Source organism: Canis aureus, chromosome 27, assembly GCF_053574225.1.
Source record: "Canis aureus isolate CA01 chromosome 27, VMU_Caureus_v.1.0, whole genome shotgun sequence".
NCBI lineage: Eukaryota > Metazoa > Chordata > Mammalia > Carnivora > Canidae > Canis > Canis aureus.
The window spans coordinates 4,970,373-4,993,956 of NC_135637.1; the positions used below are offsets into that span (position 1 = coordinate 4,970,373).

Sequence of the window (23,584 nt, forward strand, 5' to 3'; positions counted from 1 at the left end):
TGGTTTATTAGAGGGAGGCCAGTGCTCGGCAGCCCTGACTTGCTGGGTTATTATCCTCAGGCTGTTGGAACAAAGTACCACAAATGGGCTGAGACATGGCAGGAATGGTTCTGGCTCTGGAGGCCAGAAGCCTGCAATGGAGGCATAGCAGGGCCGTGCTCCCTCGATGCCTATGGGGGGGCTCCTTCCTTGCCCTTGCAGCTTCTGGTGGGGCTGGTGGTCCTTGGGTGCGTCTCGTCACATGCCCATCTTTCCCTGTGTGGCTGGACGAAGGGCCCATCTTGCTTGGCATGACCTCATGTATCTATGCCACCTGCACAGCTGTGTTCCACTGTGGTTCATGTGCTGAGGTTCTGGGGTTAACTTGTCCTGTTAAAATAGCACAAACAAGACATTCTCCGTAGCAGTCATTGCAGGCATCTTTCTCAACAACTGGTGTCATGTGAGAGCAGGGTGGTGGCTCAGTCTAACTCAAGATGCTACTGGGAAAGCCACAAAGAATGGATGCTCTGGGGAGCCCCCATTCTGGGGAGCCAGGGCAAAGGGAATAAATAGGGTTAAGGGAGTGTGTGACCACGCCTGTCTGAGAGGTGCCAGCAGGTCCCTCCCCAGTCCAGCGAGTGTGCAGGCTAATGCTGTGTGGTGCTTCTCCTTCCCTTTGCACACTGTCCTGCTCATCCACACACTGTCACCCTGTGATTACAGCTTCCTCACAGTCTCTTCCTACAAGCTGCTCCTCTAAGTCAGCCCTTCCTCTCTTAGAGAAACCTCTCTTTTCCCTTGGCCTCAGCAGACATGGCTTATCTTCACCCAGAAGTGGCCCCAGGCTGAGAGAGGTGACATCCGGAGACCTCCCGAAGTGATGAAAGATTGTTGACTTTCAGGCCAAATCTCCTTGTTTCAGTGAGGGTCCTGGATTGATGCAGAGGGAAGGCTTCCTGTGCTTTCTTGAACATTTGCTAAATTTGCAGATTTTTCTTAGCCAAATTTTAGTAGAATTTTGTCTCCGAGTTACTCCTAGGCTGTAGATCAGTAAAGCCACACTCCAGACTTGGTTGAATAGGTAAAGACTTCAGTTTTCCTAAGGGTTCTGAGAATTTCTGAAACCCATGGCTGCCTTGGCTTTCCCAGAGTTGGCAGAGAGCGGAGTCAGTCATCTGATGTGTGCTCAGGGAGGTGGTTCAAAGCCATTCCCTCCATTGTCTTTCTGGCAGGTTTTCTTTCCTTTTTTTCTTAGTCCTGCCAGCTCCACTAGGGGATGCTGCATACACAGAGTGACCTCGGGGAGCTGTGCCCTGGGCTGGCGGTGCTCTGCAAGGATGCTGTGTACAGCCATTGCCATCTCCCCAGTGCAGGCTTCCACGGGTAGATAGTTTACCTCCCTGGAAAGTGGTTCTTTACGCAGGGTCCCTGGACCAGCAGCAGCACTGGAACATGTTAGAGTGCAGCAACATTCTAGAGTGTTCTAGAATGCCCCACCCTGACCTGCTGAGTGAGAGACCCAGCCTTCCTATGATTCTCCTGCAACTCAAGTTAGAGAGCTGCCCTGGAATATTCTTTGGTGGAAGAATACAGAATCTGACTGCTGTGTAGCATCACTATGGCTCTTCCAGTGTTTGGAACAGTTCTTTTCCTTCTGCATTTTATTTACTAAGGTCTTTGTTAAGTGTTTCCTTATTAAAGTGCTTATGGATTATTTGCAGGAGCCCCTGGGGGTTACTCACCTAGGGAAAAATGAGGAATGCCAGTTAACATGTGTAAGTTTCTTGAAAATTATGTGCTTTAGAAAAGTTAGCGGTGTCAGTGTTTTTAATCTTTGTAACAAATATGCGGTACCAGGGGCTCACTTCATGTTGACTTTCATGGGGCGCAAATGAACAGCTCCCTGTTACAGAGCGCTGGGGAGTTCCTCAGTTGTTTCCCAGGACGTGGCCACGCTGCCCCTAGGGCTGTCCATTGCCTCCACCCTGTCCCCGCCTCCCCCCGCTCCCCCCCGCCCACATCCTGGTCCACAGTGGGCAGACCCAAGTACTTGTAGACAGCACCATCTTATTATAGTTCTGCGCTCTGTTGGGTTGCTTTTCTCTTTCAGTTCGATGTTTGTGCATACATGAACATTTTTGCAATCTGAATTTTCCTTTTTGTATTTTCTATTTTAGTGTACAAAGAGTGATGATGGGGACACAAGTGTTATTGTTGAGAAGGACCATTTCATGGATGATTTCTTCCATCAGGTAAGAGCCATTCTGTGAAGCCCTGCCAGAGTTTCTTCTTTAAACACAGTTAATGTAACTGTATGGTGGTCACATTTGAAATAATACTAAAAGTAATATTTTAAAAACTTGCTTTTGATTATGTAAATTCTCTAGGATATTTCGTGCCCTGAAAATATTTGGTAGTATTGAGCCATTCTTCCTGGTATAGGCTTGGGGAGGGGCTGGTGGGAGTGGTGGTTTGCATACCCCGAGCCCCAGAACCCCTGTCTTCCCCAAGGAGGAGCTTTATGCTCCTGGTTGAGTGGTGCTTGGCAAGGTGCTTCTCAGTAATGTGGAGCTGGTGCCATGAGATGGCTCCTCCAAGGCCAGGCTACCTCTGGGAGATTCTGCCATGCCCTGTGGTAGGTTTGTGCCTCACAAGTTCTCACCCGAGGACTGGTGGTGTTCTCCCCTAGGCTATCTGGTCCTTTAGAAAGTGACAGTGCTGGTGGCAGGGGTGTCCTTCAGCTGACGCCTGCTGAGTCAGGTGTGCACAGAGTACACACGGTGATGCTTCGGTCATTTATTCCAGAATGGCAGTGAGTCCCCAAATGGTGACCATATGTGTCAAAGAGCTCATACTGTATATTTTCTAAAATCCTCGAAGAAATCTTAAATTTCTCTCTTGAAAAGTTTTATACGTAAGCAGGTATATAACTATGGCAGCACTGCTTTGCCGTCTGTCAGCTTGCCCTTTCTTTGAGGTATTGGCCCAGGGGCTGCTGCTCTAATAGTTTCAATTGACTCTTGAATCCACGGACAGTCCGAAAGGAATTTTCAATGTGCAGATTTGAAAAAAATGTAATATATCGGATCACTGGATGGCCCAGTCCATTAAGCATCTGCTTTTGGCTCAGGTCGTGATCCCAGGGTCCTAGGATTGAGTCTCCGTTGGGCTTCTTGCTCAGTGGGGAGTCTGCTTCTCCCTCACACCTTGGTTGTGACTCACTCTCATAAATAAATAAATGAACAAACAAATAAATCTTTTTAAGAGGTGTAATATATTAATAAAATATATTAAAAGTTATTAGTTTTTAGTTTACCGAGTAGCTAGCATAAGCATAACCATTGAGTTGCTTTGGGGCAACTCAGACAATCCAGGATAATTTCCCGTCTGCACAGTTCCCTTTGCCTGGTAAGGAAACACTCATGGGATTGGGATGTGGACTTCTGTCACAACGTGGAATGATTTTGTAATTGCTACTTTAAAATGAGTCAAATATTTAAGCTATTTTTCCAGTGTCGTGATTATGGATGCATAGATCCACCTGGATTAATCGCGCTGATGAGTACCTTACATTTTGAAACAAGTGTTAAATCATGTATTTATTTATTATTTTATTTTATTTTGTTTTATTTTACTTATGATAGGCACACAGTAAGAGAGAGAGAGAGGCAGAGACATAGGCAGAGGGAGAAGCAGGCTTCATTCACCGGGAGCCCGACGTGGGATTCGATCCCGGGTCTCCAGGATCGCGCCCTGGGCCAAAGACAGGCGCTAAACTGCTGCGCCACCCAGGGATCCCCAGTGTTGACTCATTTAGATGATTAGAAGTAAAAACAATGACTGAAAGGCTTCGCCCCATCACCTGTAAACACCTCCCCACATGGAGTATTAGTGCTAAAACACCCTCTTCCTTCTTGACTGCACAGAGTGCTGGATGCATGGCCGTGTGCTTCCTGTTGACACCATTTGTAATAGCACTTGGGTCTTGACTGTAAAGGTTTTTACAACCTGGTAGGTTTTGTTGGTGTATCTTGATTGATATTGCCTTAGTCATGTGGATATGGATCTTAACATGGTACATTTTTCTTGATCTTTCAATTAACTATCAATGTGAGCATGGAAAAGCTGATATTTCTTCATGTATTTATTCATTTACTTCTTTCTTTATTTTTAGGTAATGGAAAGTGGTAGCAAATTTGAATTTGCCATAATAGTAATGGCTGTTTGTATCTGTCTTAGGTCGAGGAGATCAGGAACAGTACAGCTAAAATAGCTCAGTATGTTGAAGAAGTAAAGAAAAACCACAGCATCATTCTTTCTGCACCAAATCCAGAAGGAAGTAAGTCATTGGCTTTAAAAATGGTGCCCCTCTCTCTCTTGTTTGTGAAATAGGCCTCAACCCTGACTGTGCATGAGGTCACGCAGTGCGCTTGTAAAAATCCTGGAACCAAGCAGGCTGCCTGTCTGTTCTGATGCCCCTGACTGTATGAGCCAGAGAATCAGATGGTTTTGTGCTGTTGTGCTTCCAGTGCCCTGCCAGACTGGGACCACTGCTGTGTCCTATCCAGAGGAATACACAGAAGTGGCTTTGCTGAACTGTGGGGCCTTATCAGTGAGTGGGCCTAGATGGGTACTTTTTATGTCGATAGTTAAATAGGAATGACAGAATTCTGTGTTTAGATGAAAGTTAATTAGAGGAGTGCATGGGTGGCTCAGTTAGTTGGGCGTCCAACTCTTGATTTGGGCTCAGGTCATGGTCTTGGGGTCCTGGGATCAAGCCCTGCCATGGGCTCCACACCTAGTGGGGAGTCTACTTGTCTCTCTCTTTGCCCATACCCCCACTTGCACTCCCCCTCTTTTCCTAAAGTAAATAAATCTTTAAAAAATAAGTGAAAGTTAAAAAATTGACTTGGAAAACAGCATTTGTTAGGGTAGGTTTTCAGGCAATGGTAAGTCTTTGGGAAAGGCTTTTGTATGGAGTATGCTGTCTGGATGTCTGTTAAGGACAGCGTGTAAGAAATTATTTTAAATTAACCAAGAACAGGGGCGTTGGCCATTATAAGGGAGTGTTTCCTTGATCTGGAGAGATAAATTTTGAAAATTTCAAAGGTAAAATGGATCTAGATAAGCCAGAGATTGTGAATTAGAATCCATACCTCATTTTGGGGAAGAATTGGTATCTTTACAATACTGCATCTTTTAATCCATGAGAATGTTCTGTCCCTCTACAATTTACGTCTTCTTTAATCTCTCTGGTAGCGCTTCACGGGGTTTGGTGTAGGGACCTCACACATCCCACATTGTGGTTTTGCTAGGTGGTTGAGGTCTTGACGTTAATGTGAATGGTATCTGCTGTAAACTTTATTTTCTCTTTGTATAGAATTACGATGGGTTTATATGTAACTCACCATTAACTCACCTAATTACTTTTTTTTAAAATTTTTTTTTTTTAATTACTTATTAATGCTACTAACTCCTGTGTAGATTCTGTTGGGTTGTTTCTGCACCCAGTCATGTCATTTGTGAATGACACTTTTCCCTTAGCTCTATGCTTTCTATTTTTAGTGGGCATATGTCAAGACCTCTGGTATGGGGTTAGGTGAAAGTGGTTGCGTGGACACTTACTCTCAACTTTGGAGGACAGTTGAAAGCAACATTTTGTTAGAGGGTTATTTGGTGTAGCCTTACATTGAAAAAATAAAGATATTACATGGGAAAAGAACACGTTTTTAACTTTAAGATTTTTCATGTCTTGTAAAACAATGCTTTGACCTTCATTAAGCTCCTTATTTTACAGTTTAGAAGAACATTTCCCAAAGTGTGTTCTAGAGCATGAATGCTGTCAGCTAGCCTGTGAAACAGGAGGTGTGTCACCAGGTGCATCTGGGAGCCTCATTATGCTTTCTCCCCTCTTGAGAAGTTACAGTGTCCTCAGCAGTAAAGACTCTGAGCAATCCTGCAATAAAGAAGCCTATTTAACTTAGTGTACAGTGTTTTACACACTTATTTGCGCACAGAACTTTTTATGTAACACCTATTAACATCTTAATTCTTGGGAAAATCAAGTTTGAATAAATATTAGTGTATTTTTTTGAATAATTTACCTCCAGAAAACTTTTGCTGCCAAGAAATAGCAGATAGCACTAATATTTGAATACATGTAGAACTCTTAATGCTTCACAGTAGTCCCTTCTGGGCTTTAAATAAAACTATTGCTTTTGCGTGAACCAAAATGTGGGAGGCAGTGTCCAAGTGCCTATTTAATTCCTCTCTGCAGAACTGGTCCCCCAGGATAGGGAGCCCAGGTGATGCAGATGGCAGGAGCCTGATGCCCCTTTCAGCCCTCTGCCGGGTGGGAGGGGCGGCACTCCTGGTGCTGGGCTCCTGGATGTCATACAAGATGGGTAAACCTGGGTGGCCAGCCCCACCAGCCTCCGGGCCGTTTGGTGCCTGAGCACAGGAACCAGCAGGTGGCGCCTGGCCGCACCCTGGTGCCCAATTCCTAGGCTTGTACCTGAGGGATCAAGGGCTGGTACCATTAAACATTCTTTTCAGACTTTTAGTGTGAACATTTTCAAATCAATGGGGAAGTTGCAGTGACGGTACAAGGAAATTCAAATTTCCTTCACCTAGACTCACTGGCTGTCCCCATCTGCCAAACTGCTCTGTGCACGTATGTGTACGTACCCATGTGCATGCCTGTTTGGACACACACTGTACACACTGTGGTGTTGATACGTGTGTTCCATGTGCCCGTTATTTTTGCTGACCTCTTTCAGAGTGCCCACTTGGTATTTATCTCCACGGAAGGATACTCTCTTCTATGCCAACACTGTGTTCATCTAACTGGGAGAAGGTAACACTGATGTGCAGCCTGTTCTCATCTCAAGCCTGCTCCTGGTGGCGCCCTTCATAGCTGGCTGTTTCCTTCCTTCCAAGTCGGGCCATGCACACGTGCATGTAGAGCTGGGGGTGAATACCTTCAGAACTGTGAAGTCTTGTGCTGCGCTGGGCCTTTTTTTTTTTTTTTTTTAAAGATTTATTTATTTATTCATTCAGAGAGAGGCAGAGACACAGGCAGAGGGAGAAGCAGGCTCCATGCAGGAAGCCCGACGTGGGACTTGATCCCGGATCGCCAGGATCACACCCCGGGCTGCAGGTGGCGCTAAACCGCTGCTGTCATGGGGGGCATCTTTCCTGTCCCCACAGATGGATGTTCTGTGCCCTCATGGCCGCTTTGCCCAAGTGAACAGAGCTCCCTGGTTTACCTTGCTCAGTGGGAGTGGGATAGGTGTCCTGCTATTTCCTGTTAACCTTTCTGGAGCCTTGCGTCTTGTCTCTTATGAATAAAATATTGTGGGGCTTTGTCTTTTTTCCAGTTTCATCATTTTTTGTCTCAAAGTGCTTTTAGGTGGTTTGTTAGAATTATTGATATATTGGGGCGGACATTTGTAAGCTTATGTGCTTTCCATTTTTCTTGCTTGTTCTCTGTTACTTCTTTCTTTTAATGCTTTCTTCTGGATTGGGTTTGAAGAGTTTCATCCCTTCCACCACTAGCTTGTTGATATGTAATACTGTTGTTTTAATGGTTGTCCTCTGGGCTATACTACACATTCTTGACTTAAGGTCAAATATAAATCTGTATTTTTACTATTTCCAGGTAATGCAAGGATCTTAGGAAACTAACCCCATCATTTTTTAGTGCTCATATTGCTGTATGTATATAATAGATGAAAGTGACATAAATATTTGTACTATGGCTGCTTTGCACCATTAACATCTGTTTGGATCTACCCATACCAGTGCTGCTTATTTTTCTGTGAGTCTCACAACTTCCTTCTGAGATCATTTCTTTTTAAAAAACACCCTTTGTTTACTGCTTTTAGTAGGGAATATACAGTTCTCTGAAAATTCCTGTCTGTAATCTTGTTTTTAAAAGATGTTTTTGTGGAGTGTAGGAATCTGTTGGGAAGTTATTTTCTTTGACCCTCTTGAAGATTTTGAACTAATCTTTCCAGTTCCTTTTTTTTTTTTTTTTTTTTTTTAAGTCAGGTGTTGAATCATAGCTTTTAAGATACTTGATGTTTGGTCTTTGGTTTAACAATTTTGCATTGCTGTTTCTGGATGCAATTTTCTTTGTTTGTGCTGCTTTTCTTAAGGTGTCCTGGATCCCTGGGGCTGCACACCTGGCCACCTGGGCCACTTTCTCTTTGAGAGCTGTCCCTGCCCTGTTCCCGTTCTCTGTCTTCGGGAGACCTGGGATCTGTGTGTTCCAGCCTTTCCACAATGCCCAAGGGTCCCCAGCCATCCATTTTGTTTCCCACTACTGTCTTGTCCTTCTGTTGGGAAATCTGTTTTCTGCTTCATCCACAGTCCTCTTTTCACCTGATACTTCTGGGTGAGATATTTTTCAGTCTTAGAATCTTACTTGGTTCTTTTCTGTACGGTCTGATTTTTTTAAAAAAAGATTTTATGTATTTATTCATGAGAAACACAGAGAGAGGCAGAGACATAGGCAGAGGGAGACGCAGGCTCCATGCAGGGAGCCTGATGTGGGACTCGATCCCAGGACCTAGGGATCATGCCCTGAGCTGAAGGCAGACACTCAACCACTGAGCCACCCAGGCATTCCTACTTTCTGATTTTTTGACAGAATTCCTGATGTTCTCTTTTACCCCTTTGAACATGATTTTGCTGTCTGTGTCTGATAGTCCATTAACAGTGCCCCTGGGTGGGTGGGGGTCTATATACCTCATCTGTGGTTCTTTGCCTGCCTGGCTGTTTTTGATTGGGCCCTGGGCTTTGTGCATAAAAGCTTGTGACAATAACTTGAGCCCGTGGATAGGATTTTCTTTGTTAATAGATGATTTTTAAACATTTCTGCAGCAGTAGTTCTGGGTCCCTGTGCAAGGGTTAGGATGAGCTGCATCTTCCCCCTCTAGGGCAGGGCTGTCTACATCTATGTGGCTCTCCTCTCCATTGCCTGCAGCCAGGCCACTCCTGTGGCTAGCTTCCCTCTTAGGGTATCTTTCTTCTGTATCTTCGTACCTGCCTTTTTAGCTTTGTATGCCTTTAAGCTGATTAAAAACGTATTTTGTCCAGCTTTCCTGATCTCAGTAGGAATGTTGATCACACCACATCCTTTTCTCAGTGGTTTGAAATGCTTCCTTTGCCAAAGATAACCTCATGGCCGCTTCTGTAGTTTGAAGGGTCAGATATGATCATACCTCTTTCGTTTCCCTCACTGACACCTGAGCCCCTGCCTGCCCACGTGAGCAAGAAGTCCAGGATCTCTGAGTGCTTGAACAGCCCAAGGGCTTTCTTGTCCAGAATAGGAAGGGGGGCGGGGATGTGTTTCTGGGGAACACCAGTGGGGACGGAGCTCTGATCCACCCCAGGTTCAGTTCTCAGTTTGGAGGTTTCTGCACCTTCCATTCCCCAAGTTTGGTGTGCCTTGTCCTCAGCTGGATCACATGCCTGCACATGCTCTCTGGCTTTGTGTGCATTCTCCTATAGATTCTTGTACTGGCTCTCCCAGTGCAGACACAGTGCCTGGGTCTAGGGGCTTAGCCCCAGGTCTCCTGGTGTGGGGACCAGCATACCTGCGAGGGGCCTGCTCTGATTAAGTAGAGATGAGCACAAAAGAGATCAAACACATGAGAGAATTTTTTCCCAGAATATGATTACATTTCTGCTTCCCCTCTTTGGTCTAGATGTGTTAGTGATGGACTCAGTGAACTCTTTCATCAATTAATTGCTATATACCACCTCTTCTCAAGTACAGGCGCACATATAGTCAGTCCCCTGGGGGCTTATTAGGTGGGATTGCTGGCCGCAGAGGTCTATGCGAAGAAGGTCTGGGTGGGCCCAGGAATGTGTGTGTCTGCCAGGCCCCACATGGTTTGGGGGCCTCACTTTGACAACTAAACACTTGAATATTTACCGAGAATGTTGTTCCATTTAAGTTCATTGGATACTAGAGCTCAGATGCCTTTTTTTTTTTTTTTTTTTAAGAAATAAAAGAAGAGCTTGAAGATCTGAATGGAGAAATCAAGAAAACTGCTAACAAAATCCGAGCCAAGTTGAAGTGTGAGTTTATGGCTTTGGCTGCATGTCATCAGTGATGGTGGCATGTGGGTTGTCTGTATTTCCTTTGTAATGTCTTGTTCTTGGACATTTTTTCAAGTCAGAACTCTGAGCACTTTAAATGATCTGTATGAACTTGGAGTAGTGGCCTTTATGAGATGCATCGTTCTAGAATTCTTCAACCTGTGGCTCTAAGGGCTGTGCCAAGGCTCCTGGTTGCTGATCCCACAATTTAGGATAGAAGTGTTAATTGCTTTGTATTCAACAAGGTTAATCATTTGCTTATAAATTGTTGCTGTCTTATAGAGACCTATTTTTAGCTTTTTGGCTAAATCGTAGATATTTGAGAAGGTGAGTAGCCTTTCATACGTATCTCCTATTCTTCTTAAATGGTTCCTTAAATTTGCAGGAGTTTAGCTTCCAGTGCTGGAGGTTCAGCACTGAGAGGTGGCTTCTGAGAGGTTCGGGGTGTAAGCAGGGATGCCAGGAAGACACGTCGTATCTGATTTGACAAAAGATCACTGAATCCAGACAATCTCTGTGGATCAGAAAGAACTTTTGTTAGGGCACATTTCAGACAGGTGGGGGCAGGGAGATGACCACCTGTAGCTGTGGTTGCACCCTTCTCCCTGCATTCTGGGGTGCTTGCCTGCCCACGCACTTCAAAGCCATCCATATGGCAGCTTCATCAGTGTATTCCAAAACAGAAGGATTTTCACCCAGAAATACAACCACAGTGCCATGACTGTATCTAGGTTAAATCATTGTGGTTATTATGAAATATCCCATCAGAATTTACACTTCTCTGTTGTCCTTTGAATTTCTTTTTACAGTATGCTTGAATTGGGTTCCATATAAAGACTATACCCTATGATTGGTGGTATGTCACTTAGAGTTTTTAAAACTCAGACTCTCCTTCCATCTTTTCCCCCCTTTTTTCTTTTGGTTGGAGAAGCCAGGACATTGTTCATTAGAATTTACCATGCTTCAGGGTTTGAAAGTTGGTTTCCCCCATAGTCCTCTGTACTGCCTGTAGATCGATAGTTAAGTTCTCTAATCTCCATCAGTCAGGTGGTTTCTTTGTTCACTTTTATTTTATTTTATTTTATTTTATTTATTTATTTTTTTTAAATTTTTATTTATTTATGATAGTCCCAGAGAGAGAGAGAGAGAGAGGCAGAGACATAGGCAGAGGGAGAAGCAGGCTCCATGCACCGGGAGCCTGATGTGGGATTCGATCCCGGGTCTCTAGGATCGCGCCCTGGGCCAAAGGCAGGCGCCAAACCGCTGCGCCACCCAGGGATCCCTCACTTTTATTTTAAATGTTAAGATAGGACATGTTTTATCTTGTGATAATAGCAATAATTAATGCTTATTATTGAGGTCTATGAGGAATGGAAAAGATAAAAGCAGTTGGAGGTTTGGCTTGAGAAACTTCCATTTTTTTAGTTTAAAAGGTGAGTCTTGTCATGTTTTTTTCAGCTATTGAGCAAAGTTTTGACCAGGATGAGAGTGGGAACCGGACTTCGGTGGATCTTCGCATACGGAGAACCCAGGTTTGCTTGTCAGCTTTGTCCAGACCGAAGTGATGTGAAGAATAAGTCTTTCTCTATTTCCTTTTTTTTTTTTTAAAGATTTTATTTATTTATTCATGAGAGACAGAGAGAGAGAGAGAGAGAGGCAGAGACACAGGCAGAGGGAGAAGCAGGCTCCATGCAGGGAGCCCTACGTGGGACTCAATCCCAGGACTCCAGGATCACGTCCTGGGCTGAAGGTGGCGCTAAACCGTTCAGCCACCCCGGCTGCCCTCTATTTCCTTTCAAATTCATCTTTATGTCACATTGATCCTTATGACATCTCTGCAGAAAAGGAGGTGATCTCTACAGATGACTTCCTTATTATGAAGAAAAAAACGTATTCATCCATCCACAGAGTTCTGCTCTGGAGAGCAGTGTTATCTGAATTATTAGAATCCCTAGAGGGTGTGGGGTGAGGTGAGGTGTGGTGTGCAGACAAGGGGGTCCAGGCTGCTTGCTTCTGTTTGACAAGGGGGGGGGGCACTGTGCAGGCTCTGGGGTGCCAGCTGAGGTGCCAGGCTCCATCTGGTCAGCGGGGAGTGGTGGCAAGCTCTGAGTCATGATGTCCACCCATTAAGTAACAGGTGCTGGGAGAGTCCAGCACGGTGGTGCTTGTGCAGCTCTCAGTGTGGTTGCTGCTCCTGTAACAGTTGTAGTTTACCTGATACAATGTTTTGCATGTCACTTTCAGCAGAAGAAATGACTATTGTGTATTAATTTAATTTTTCCCATGTTTAATAGCATTCTGTACTATCTCGGAAGTTTGTAGAAGTGATGACGGAATATAACGAGGCACAGACGCTGTTCCGGGACCGAAGCAAAGGACGGATTCAGCGTCAGCTAGAAATTAGTGAGTAAAGGAAAATGCTACTTTTGTTAAAAGCATATTTTTTTCTGAAGTTCTGACATCAAAGTACTGTAAACATTCCATCTTTTTTTTTGCCAATATTGCAAAACCTAAGCTTTCTTGTAGCTTCCAGTTCATTGAATCACCAAAACTTTTTCTTTATTTACATCCTTCAGAAAATCCTTGGTAAATGGATTTTTTTTAAAGGATTTTATTTATTTATGAGAGGAACAGAGAGAGGCAGAGACATAGGTAGAGGGAGAAGCAGGCTCCCCACAAGGAGCCCGATGTGGGACTCGATCCCGGATCCCAGGATCATGCCCTGAGCCAGAGGCAGATGCTCAACTGCTGAACCACCCAGGTGTCCCTGGATTTTAAATTACTTTCTAATTAGCATTATTCTTAGAGTGCTAATCAGATTTGGGACACTTTCAGCTATCATCACTTCACACACTTTCCTGTTGCCCCCAACAGGGGGGCAGATATGGTCTCTGTGGGCCTCAGGGCACTGCATATAGGGCGAGGCAGCACAGACTGCCCTTTGTACCAGCTTGCCATAAAAGGATGCATGCAAAGCCATCAGCCTGGGAAGGGGGGCTTGGGCCTCCCTCTGGGCAGGAGGCAGTTTGCTGATCATGTAAAGGTCAGTCAGGTGGGCCACCTCCCTGTGAGCGAAGACTAGGGCTCCACAGCCAGGGCCCAAGCTCATGATGGGCTAGGTGGCCACTGGGGCTGTGCACACCTCCCTAGGGACTTGGGGAGCCTGGAACAACCACAAGTGGGAACTTCATCAAATGGCATTTCAGCGACTTTACTGAAATATAATTCTATGCCATGACGATGATGTGCAAAGGATACAGGTCAGCAGCTTTAGTGTATCACACAGTTGTAGAACATCTTTGTTGCCCCCAGAACTACCTACCGTCTTTCACTCTCTGCACCTTTTCTGTGGAGCCCTAGCCTCTATCAATCTGCCAGAAAAACATTGTTTGAAAATGTTGACAATTCAGATTTTAGTTGCTAACTTAACAGTTGAAAAAGTTATTTGTAAGTGTTGGCATGTCCTGAGTGGAGGCTCTGTTCATCTTGCAGCTGGAAGAACCACAACAGATGATGAGCTGGAGGAGATGCTGGAGAGTGGAAGTCCTTCTGTCTTCACGGCAGACGTGAGTACCTGGGAGGTTGCGGCTGCACGCCTGCATGCACTTGACCTGCATTTGATTTCCAAAGCGGCCCTGAGTTCATCAGTATTTCTCTTTTGTGTTTGTTTTCCAAAGATTATATCAGATTCACAAATTACTAGACAAGCTCTCAATGAAATTGAGTCTCGTCACAAGGACATCATGAAGCTAGAGACCAGCATCCGGGAGCTGCATGAGATGTTCACGGACATGGCTATGTTCGTGGAGACCCAGGTATCTGCACACATGTCCCTGTCTCTGGTACGGTGGCATGGACTCGTGAATTCTCACATGAGATTCCAGTATAGCCGAGAAAGCCAGGATTTTGGATCCAGTCTCAAAACTCAGAAGTTGATTGCAGTTATATTGTGAGACAGGAATGCTTAAATACTCAACAGTACGGGATTGGCTTCCTTACTTAAATTCCGTGTGTCTGCTGGACAACTTACTAGGCAGCCACAGGTGGCAGACTTTAGTTTAGAGGGATTTTTAGAAAGACATAGAAATATAGTGTTGGAATTATAGGTGAAGGGGGAGATACAAAATCTTATGTGTCTATGTATACACACATCTGTGTTATCCTAGATTATGCTTGCACACATGTGTATGTCTGTGGCATGAACTCGGCTCCATAAAATAGTATTCATAGAAGGAAAGAAATATACCAAATAGTGTAATAACAGTGAGATGGTGGGGATTTTAATTTTCTTCTCTAAAGTACATGTATTTTCAAGTGTCTGAAAGGAGTGTGTGTTAGAATGATAATTGGCAGAAATGTTTAAAAGAATAAGCTGGGAGCTATAGTTCATGATCAACCAGGGATGTGAGGATGGAAGGAGCATAGGCAGTTCCTCACAAAATCCAAAATCCAGCATAAGATACAAGTTGGTGTGTCCTGTTAGGTGTGTGGATATGTTCGTTCTGACTCCTGGACCTGAATCAGGCTCTTGGTGATGTTTCCAAGATGGAGTGAAGCCTGCATGTGGCCATCCACTGATTCAGGGGTTAGGATTGTGTTGATGCCCATGCCATGGGAGTGTCTGTGTCTGTGTCTTAGGTAGATTGTGTCCTCATGCCCCCAAAGGCTAGTTTTGGAATCTGCTCTGGGAGGAGCAGTCTGCTGAGATGTTTTGAACCTGATCAGTTTATTTTCTGGATTATGTGAGGGAGGACAGGAAGTCCATCCTGTATAGGACTCTTTCTCCATGTCACTGACCTTTGGAAGAACACTGTTGATTTTGAGGAGGTTTATCATAAAAATATGTGGAAATCTCAGGTTCTGTGTGATTTCTGGGAAAAACCAGTAGCCCCTGGGGCAGGGGGCGGGTTCATGGGGTGGAGCCCTTGCTTCCCCACACTAGAAGTTTCTGCCAGCTTTGTATTTTCAGGGAGTATTCTGAAGAGAGCCACTAGGCAGTAAGGACAGTATGTTGTGTTAGTAATTTTGAAAGATTTTAGAGTACCAGAGACTTTAATCTTGATGGTTCTACACCCCATGTATGACCTTAAGCTTCAGTAGGAAGATGGCTGTGTCAGTTTTGTTTCACCATGTCTCCTTTTAGAAGTTTGTTGGTATTGTGTTATTTTTACTTCTTTAACTCAAACTGTGTGCATAGTCAGAACTGCTAGTAAGCTTGAGGTTTCAACACATGAGGTAATTGTACATCATTTCCCACTGCTGTACTGTCACTGCTGCAGACTGTGTGTGCTGTGGACACGGAGGCAGGTATGGTTCCCCTTCCATCCACCTCCCTGCACTCTCCTCACCCATACTCTTCCTTCATCTAGTCTACTTAATATTAAGCAGATGGTGGTCTAAGTTTACTGACATTTAAAGAAATCACCACAGTTTTCCACCCACTGGAAACGACGTCATTATACATTGTGTGTGTGTGCGTGCGTGCTGGGAAGGTGTCAGACTGTGCTCACCTTCAAAAGGCACTCCCATGCGAGAGCACCTCTCAGAATGGGCTTGATACGCCTTTAATCATCTGCATTGTCACCCGACCCTCTCATCCTCATTCAATCTTTTTAAAGTATAAATTTTGATTACTTTGTGTTGGCATGTTTATAACATTCTCATCTTTTTGTAAATGTGAGCAACATTTGGTGCTCATTCCTTGCATATGACATCCATGTGAGCACTTTATCAGTGCTCTCTATCTGCCTTAAGATATGTGCTCAGGTCATTCAAAAACATTCTCTGAATCTGAAACTTTGTTTTAAGGGTGAAATGATCAACAACATAGAAAAAAACGTTATGAACGCCACAGACTACGTAGAGCATGCTAAAGAAGAAACAAAGAAAGCTATTAAATATCACAGCAAAGCTAGAAGGGTGAGTTTGGTTTTTAAGAATTAAGGTGCATTCTTCTCTTCATTTGGCTTTAAGTGTAATATGTCCACGTAGTCCTCCTTTAAAGGTCTTCCAGTAAATAAATTCTTATATTCTTATTTCACTTTAAAACTGAAGTGATGATTTTGCTAAAAATTTTTGAAGGTTATGTAGGCAAATGTGTTCTGTGACCTTTATGTTCTGAGTGGCTGACCTCATGTTTCTCCAGAGGCCCCTGTGCCACTATCTGGAGGGGGATGGAGAGCTTAACAGGATGGGAATTTTAGAAGCTGTTGGTTACACACTTTGTTCAGTGAACCGTGGCTTCTTTCCTTGGGTTGCTTGCTAATTCTCTGGTTTGGAGGGTGAAGGGCGCTGCTGAGACTGGACATGTGCTATGTGGCTCCGAGTTCAAGCTTTGTGAATGAGTTTACCTGAATCCCGAGTGTGTGGTGTGTGAGCAAAGCTCTTCTAAGAAAACAGCGAAATGACAGAATTAAGCTCTGACTCAGGGACAAGGAAGCTCTCTATGTTCCATGGGGGTCCTGGTCTGGTAATTCTTGGTTTCCTTCTTCCCAGAGTGGAGAAGGCCCACACAAAGCACACACCACTGCTTTCCTGTCCTGGTAGAGGGCTGTGAGGGTTCACAGGGTCTTTCTGGTTGGGTGGTTTCCCTTGCACTGCCCATGGCAGTCTTGTAAGGAGGCAGTTCCAGAGTGCTGGGAGGAAGGGAAGGGTCAGGGTGCAGAGTGCACTGGGCAGGGTGCTGGCCTCCACTCAGGGGCATGCCTGGGCTCCACTCTCAAACTGTAGGGCACCACACTCTGCTTTCTCTTGGGCATATCTGTGTTCGTTCTTTGGAACATGAGAACTGCTTGTGATGTTATTCTGTATTCACACTTTTTAAAAGTACTCCTCCATGAAGTGAGGTCCTGAGGTCCACAGGTGAGTTCTTAGCCGACTTCCTGTAAAAGTCACTCACCAAGGGCAGATTGCTTCATTTCACTGTGACATAACCAGCACATCAGTCCAGTGGACATGTTCATGAACAGTTGATGGGTTTTACAAAGATAACAGCCCTACTGGGAAGTACAGACTTATCCACTGGGCAAGCCTCACTGTGCCGCACAGTGTCACCTGCTCAGAGAGGTGGGCCTGGGTCAAGAATTGTCACCATTTCTGCAGGGAAACAGCTGACACCACTTGTTCAGACTTCTCACTCTGCTCCCCAGATGGCAGCTGTCCCCCTCCTGGGCTCCTACTTTCTCCCCTGCACTGGGGGTGCTGTGTTTTCTGGGGTATGGTGGGAGCAGTGAAGGGTTTAACTGCTGGCAGTGAACACAAGTGGAACAGAAGAGGGTGAGCTTATTCCCTACATTGCTGGTCTCCTGTTGTCCTGAACTGGCCCTGTAGCTCTGTCCCAGGACTGTCGTGGGTCTCAGCCCGGGAAACTTACCCAGATACTGTGACCTGTAGATGGAGCTGCGTCCATCTCATTGATGGAAATGGATATCCTCAGGGTTCTAGAGCCATTCATCTCCAAGCCGTCTGACCTGTGAAATTAAACATCACCCTTTTAAGAACTAAAGACTGTCAAACAATGAATCAGATGTCCTGTAACTTAGATTTTAAAACCGCTTCCTGTGGATTGTTTTACTTTCAGTGAATGATGTCTTCTAATGTGGTGTGATAGGAAATTACCATAATGTAATCAGCTTGCTTTTCTTTGACAGAAAAAGTGGATAATTGTAGCTGTGTCAGTGGCTCTGGTTGCTGTAATTGCTCTAATTATTGGTTTATCAGTTGGCAAATGATGATGTGGATCACGTCCATGTGCATGCCCCCCTGCCAGCGAGGCAGTAAGTAACTAACAACTAATCTACTTATTAACTTTGCTGATGAGCTAGTAGTAATGCTTGCTCAATTTTAATGTACTTACAAGTCCTACCAGCCTGCCAGCAGAGCAGAGCGGGGCCAGGAGTATCACTTGGCAGTGCGTGTCCCTGGCTGCAGAGGCCAGTCCGGCTACCACGGGTACTGAAGGTTAATGGGCTGGTAGAGGGTCATCTCTAAACAGAGGCCTCTATCTCATGTGGCCTGTTAAAGCCTCTGGGTCCCTTGCACTCCTGCCCAAGGTGCACTCATGCTCCATGTAGCGACTACAGCACAGAGGCACTTTCTCCTTGAACTGGCATTTAATAGTTGAATGTACCTTTTAAGTTTTTAGCTTTTGGAATAGCTGCAATACCTGAAAGTTTCTTTGTGCGATCTACCCACTGGTGGTGTTACTGTGGGTTGGAAGGAGTGGAAGCAGAGTTCTCTGGAAAAGTCTAGGGCCTGAAAGTCCTTCCTCTCGCTGGTGCCCCTATGCCAACTCCAGTGATTTTCCCATACTTCCTTACAGAAGCAGACTGTTCAGTTAGCATGCCTGGTAGTTCAGGGATTCTGAGGAGAAAAGATAATTACTGATGAAAGTGTTTTTTGTCCACCGTTATGTCATCTTTCCCCAAACTTCAGTACATTTTATGTTTCCCCTCGGGTCTCTTGTTCATTTGGGAGCCTCCTCCCCATGGGAGCACTCCGGTGAGAATGCTGGCTGGTGTGCTGAGCCCCTCGGCCTAGCGTGCCAGTGCCCCCATTTTGGGGTGCTGACGGCTGCCCTGGAGGAGCTCATTCTTTTGTCGTGAGAGCCACTGCAGCCCCAGGACAGACAGCAGACTAGAGAGGAGGTCTGTGTGCGGCTCCACCACTGTTGTCAGCCTGTGAGAGTTCTGTCCCTGAGTGCACCCCGGAGGCCCTGGGCGCGTGCTGCGTGTGGGGAGAAGCTAGCGCGGTCCATGTGCTGCCCTCATGCGCCACAAGATCACACTGGAACTTGTTTCAGAAATAGGCTTGGGGATGGTGAGTTGGTTGAAGTTTGTTCTTTAGAAGGAAGGAGGCTTAAAAAAAAAAAAAAAAGGGAAGGAGGCTTAGCACTCTGTTAGGACATTGATGTGACTTTCCTGATGCTGTCCTGTTAGCTCTGCTGGAAAAATAGCGTATATAATTTCCTTCACTAACATAATTGCATTTAAAAATATTTTTATGATTGTTTTGGATATGTATTTTCTTAATTTTTCCTGGTGTTCATAGTATGGTTACAGCAAAGATTAAAAATGATTTTTAGATTGGACCCAGTAATGGTGTTTGGTAAGGCCATTGAATAAAAGCAGGTTTTTCAGTGTGATTCTTGGGGGAGCAGTGGGCTTACTGTGGGCCCTGGGCCTGCATGGCTGGTGTACCCTCATGTCTTTCAATATGAACATAGGACAGCCCTCATTAATAAAAACACACCAAAGTGCACACCAACAATTTTTTTTTATAGAAATGCAGTGGTTGATACCTATAATACTTTGGAAAAATTAACTTATTCTTTCAGCAAATAGTTCAGCAGACCCTCCCAGTAGGCCAGACACAGAGTGTGGGCACACTGTGGAGGTGATCCTAATCCCACAGCCTGCAGCGTGGCCAGGATGGTCGATGTCCTATCTGGAGACAGGTGGAGAGCGTGCTGTGCCCATGGTTTATGTCTCCTAGGGGGTCAAGCCATGACTTTACCCCAGAACAGGGCTAGTGCCCTGGGCTGTGCTCTGCCCACTAAGGGGTGGGGGGCAGGCATGTGTTTGGCTGGAGCTGTTAGGGTGTCAGACAAGAATGTGGTGCAATCTGTGGCATCTGGGGTGTGGGAGTTTGGGAGAGCACCTCCTCAAGCCAGTGGGAAAGGAAGGAGACGTGTGCACAGTGCCCAGACCCCCGCAGAGCAAGTACTGTGGGCAGGGAAAGTCCGAGCTCTCGGGCAGGGTGGCTGGTTTTCCCTGGGGACCTCAAGTGCATGAGCAGGCACTGAACCTGAAGGGTGGCTGCCGGTGGGAAGGAAGATGGGACCACAGGCTCGGATTGAGGTGCTGAGTGGAGTTCACGGGGCTGTGGTGGGATGAAGCTGGGGCTGTGGTCCTCATGCCAGCAACATGTGCAGCTCAGACGAGAGGGGACGTCCCCAGGGCCATGCTCCCTCGCCCCCCGAGTCGCTGACTGAAAGGTTCCTGAGGGCCTGGCCCACGGACTGTTGAGAGCTTGGTGGCTGCCAGAGCTCCTGGTGCACATGCTACCTTGGAGTCGCGGTGAGGCCTGCACGGGCTGATGGTCAGTTAGGGAGATGGCCCTGCCTCAGTGTCCTGCAGCATCCTGCAGCAGGGGTGCCCTTCATTGTTGTCACTTCTCCCAAGTCCTGGGAGGAGAGCAGGTTCCTTGAGCCACAGGTGGTTTAGCTTCCCTCTGGGCAGGGTTGCTTGTTAACTGAACCTAGCGCAGTGCTGTTGCCTGGGGGCGGGGATGTGGTGGAAGACCCTCCTGGACCTCCTGGGTTTCTTACAGACTGCACGTGTGCCTTGGGCAAAACACGGCTAAGGAAGCTGTCATCAGACGGGACCTTCATCTAGTGAAAGGGATTATAGGGAAAAGGAGGGGAACTGGGTAGGAAAAATCAGAGAGGGAGACAGGACATGAGAGACTTCTAATTCTGGGAAACGAACAAGGGGTGGTGGAAGGGGAGGTGGGCGGGGGGATGGGGTGACTGGGTGATGGGCACTGAGGAGGGCACTTGATGGGATGTGCACTGGGTGATATGCTATATGTTGGCAAATCAAATTTAAATTTAAAACATGTAAAAGAAAGTCTTGAAAGGATGTGCAGTGCGCCCCAGGAAACGCAGTCTGCAACTAGTATGATCAGTAGGAAGTTCATTAAGGGCCCACAGGGCACCAGGGAGGCGTTGCCTTTGCCCCGGGAGCAAGTAGCTGTTTTGACACCACCTATTTTCACTTACTGCATCCCCTTAGCATAACAGACACATGTGCATATCTCAGCTGGCCCGTGCACATTTCCTGTCCACCTCTCCCTTGTCTGTGACCTGGAGGACTTGTATTTTAAACTCTCAAATTCCAGGAGGATTTTGTTAAGAAATGACATTAATGATTTCTTTCTTTGTATACCTTGGAAATTAATTAATGTTTTTCTTTATCTTTCAGAAAATGATGTTCATTATTATTTGTGTAATTATTTTGCTTGTGATCCTTGGAATTGTCCTAGCAACAACACTGTCATAGCAGCCAGATCCCAAGAGCCACTCTCTCTGGAGTCACACCACACCTGCAGCAAGTCCATGTCCTCCCAGTCCAGGACTGAGCTCCAGGCACTGTGACGTGTGGTGCTGGGTGCTGGTCTCTGGTTAGAGAAGGCCAGGGGAAACTCAAGGGACACATCATTCAGGGGAAGTCTGTGTGGGATGGGTGTGACGAGTTACCCCAAACATCCCTGGACTCTGAGCAGCACACAACAAAAATGTAACAATGTGAAACTTATTTCAATGGCCTTAAAATAAGGAATTATTGAAAATTTCAATTTTTTTTTATATTTCAGTGTTAAAAATGCATGTGAAGTTTAATAAGGAATATTTTGTTAGGAAGCTCGTAGATGTCAGGTCTGAGCTTTCCTTCCCTATCCCCTCCCAGCTAACATGCTAATTGAGACGTTTTTGTACTGTGTTTAATTTGTGTTTGTTTGCAACAAAAATTTTTATCACAGAGCTGTTTTGTAAGATATCTATAATTTTAAATGTTTATATTGTTTAATATATTAACATCTTAATTTACTCCATTTTTATATATTGAGTATTGCCTTTTGAAAGAAACTTCATAATATTATCAGAACCTCCTTTGCACAGCTGTTTACAGTTTGCTGTTGGCATAGCACACATGGGCTGCAAAGCCCCTGAAAAGTCTTTCAAGTGCCTTCTGTTGATGCTGATTTGTGAGGTTCCAGTGCACCTGACACCCCCAGGAAAGCCCTCATTGTTGTACTCCTGTCCACTCCTCTGTACTCACGTCCACTGCCCGAGATAATAAATCAGTTACTGCACTGTGAAAGACCACGGCCTTGTGTTTATTCATTAGAAATAGTGTTTATGTGCTCCTGTTTACTTCAAAGGTGGTGAGAAGACCGAGATCTCAGGCTTTCTAAACTCATAGAAATTATTTCCAGACGTTAACTCTTCTAACCATAAACTGTGTACAGATTGCTTAACTGCGCTTTAAGTGCTTACTGTTCTGCTGAACCTCAAAAGTGAATTCACAAAGTTGATAGGAATCTGATAAACATTTGTATTGCCCATTAATGTTTTTTAGTATAATATGTGTTTTATTTTTTGACTTGTAAAACGTAGGAGTCTTACTAGCAAGTGGACAAGATCGCAGCTGGTCAGAGTTGTAAATGAATGTGAAGGATGCTCAAAATGTTACTAACTCACTGCTGTTTGTGCCTCTGTTCTGATGTCAGTTCTGACTGAGGGAGACATTTTTGATTTTATGTAGTAATTGTGAACATCGAGCAGTTTGGAGACTGCCTTATGTAATACAATTCTGCATTCCACCCTAACATCTGCATCCAGCGGCTTAGCTTAGACTCAGGTGTGAACGGATGCATTTCGTCTGTTTGCTGATTACCACTGTGTACTCAGTGTTAGGAGAGGAGTGTTCTGGCTATCACGTGTGTTTTTAAAAACCTTTAAATGGCCTGTGAATGGGGTGTGCTCACTGACATGTGCATATGTTGGAAACATGCCTTGAGGGATCTTTAAATATTTAGCAATCATGCTTGAATTAGTACAGCTTCTGTGCACCTGTCTGTGTAATCATGTCCGTGTGCAGATGGCGTCCCTGTGGATACTGGCCTGCGTCTTCCTCCAGTCCTGCTTCTGCCTCATACCAGTGCGTGGTTCTGGCCACTCACCCTCCATCTGAAGGCCTTACTGGATCTGTGCTTTTGTGGATGAAGTTACGGATTTCTTTTTAAATAAACATTTATGTCAGCAGCACGTCTGTGTGTGTAAGCCTCAAGCACCTGTTTGAGGTGAGATTTTTAAAAATATACCTACAGGTTTGTGTGTTCCTTTTTATCATTTCTTCAAATATTTTATGTTTACATTAAAAAAAAAAACTGCCAGAGAACCGAAAAAAAAAATTTACTTTCTGTCTTGTCAATTCTGGAAAGATATTTGGGGAGATACTTAATTGCATATCCATTAATAAATTGTTCTACTAAGAAAATTACTTGTGGCCATTATTATGTATCATAATGTAATATGATTTGATGATGTTAGGGCTTTTGATACATTTTGATTATTTGATGATTTGTATTGTTATTACAGTTCCTCTGTGCTCACGTCTCAGATGTCAGCAGTGCGTGTGGAGAAGCCTGTCTGGGTTCTCTGCTTATGACAAACGCTAATTCAGGGGACTTGGGTTATACTTCAGAGTCACTGGCTTCAAAGGCTTATGTCCACTCAACGGATTCTCCTTTGTTAATGGGGTGGGGGATGGAGTGCCCCAAGCTGTTCATTGTCTGTATTTCTTAATCCTCTTTCAGAATTTTTCTTAAGTGGGATTTCCTAGATTCATAATCCTTAAATTCTAAAGTGATGTTCAAAACCCAGAATTGTAAAGAAGAAAGTGAACTCAGCCCTGGAGGGAGCAGGTGGTAG

General features: G+C 45.0%; 1 protein-coding gene across 4 annotated transcripts in view; it reads left to right on the forward strand.

Annotated features, from left to right (window-relative positions):
* STX2 (syntaxin 2) overlaps positions 1 to 23,150 on the forward strand; it is a 31,169-nt gene extending 8,019 nt beyond the window's left edge. Inside the window, exons 1-11 of one of the 4 annotated variants that reach the window (XM_077875210.1) lie at positions 1,533 to 1,655; positions 2,160 to 2,234; positions 4,222 to 4,321; positions 9,997 to 10,071; positions 11,551 to 11,624; positions 12,387 to 12,495; positions 13,585 to 13,658; positions 13,770 to 13,907; positions 15,901 to 16,011; positions 17,742 to 17,867; positions 21,075 to 23,150. In XM_077875210.1, the coding sequence (XP_077731336.1) occupies positions 2,214 to 2,234; positions 4,222 to 4,321; positions 9,997 to 10,071; positions 11,551 to 11,624; positions 12,387 to 12,495; positions 13,585 to 13,658; positions 13,770 to 13,907; positions 15,901 to 16,011; positions 17,742 to 17,822 (783 nt within the window). In that variant the 5' untranslated portion in view covers positions 1,533 to 1,655; positions 2,160 to 2,213 and the 3' untranslated portion in view covers positions 17,823 to 17,867; positions 21,075 to 23,150. Of the gene's footprint in view, positions 1 to 1,532; positions 1,656 to 1,677; positions 1,758 to 2,159; positions 2,235 to 4,221; positions 4,322 to 9,996; positions 10,072 to 11,550; positions 11,625 to 12,386; positions 12,496 to 13,584; positions 13,659 to 13,769; positions 13,908 to 15,900; positions 16,012 to 17,741; positions 17,868 to 21,074 lie in introns of those variants that run through there. The other 3 variants (XM_077875207.1, XM_077875209.1, XM_077875208.1) reach the window with 3 other exon arrangements.
* The last annotated feature ends 434 nt before the right edge of the window (positions 23,151 to 23,584 follow it).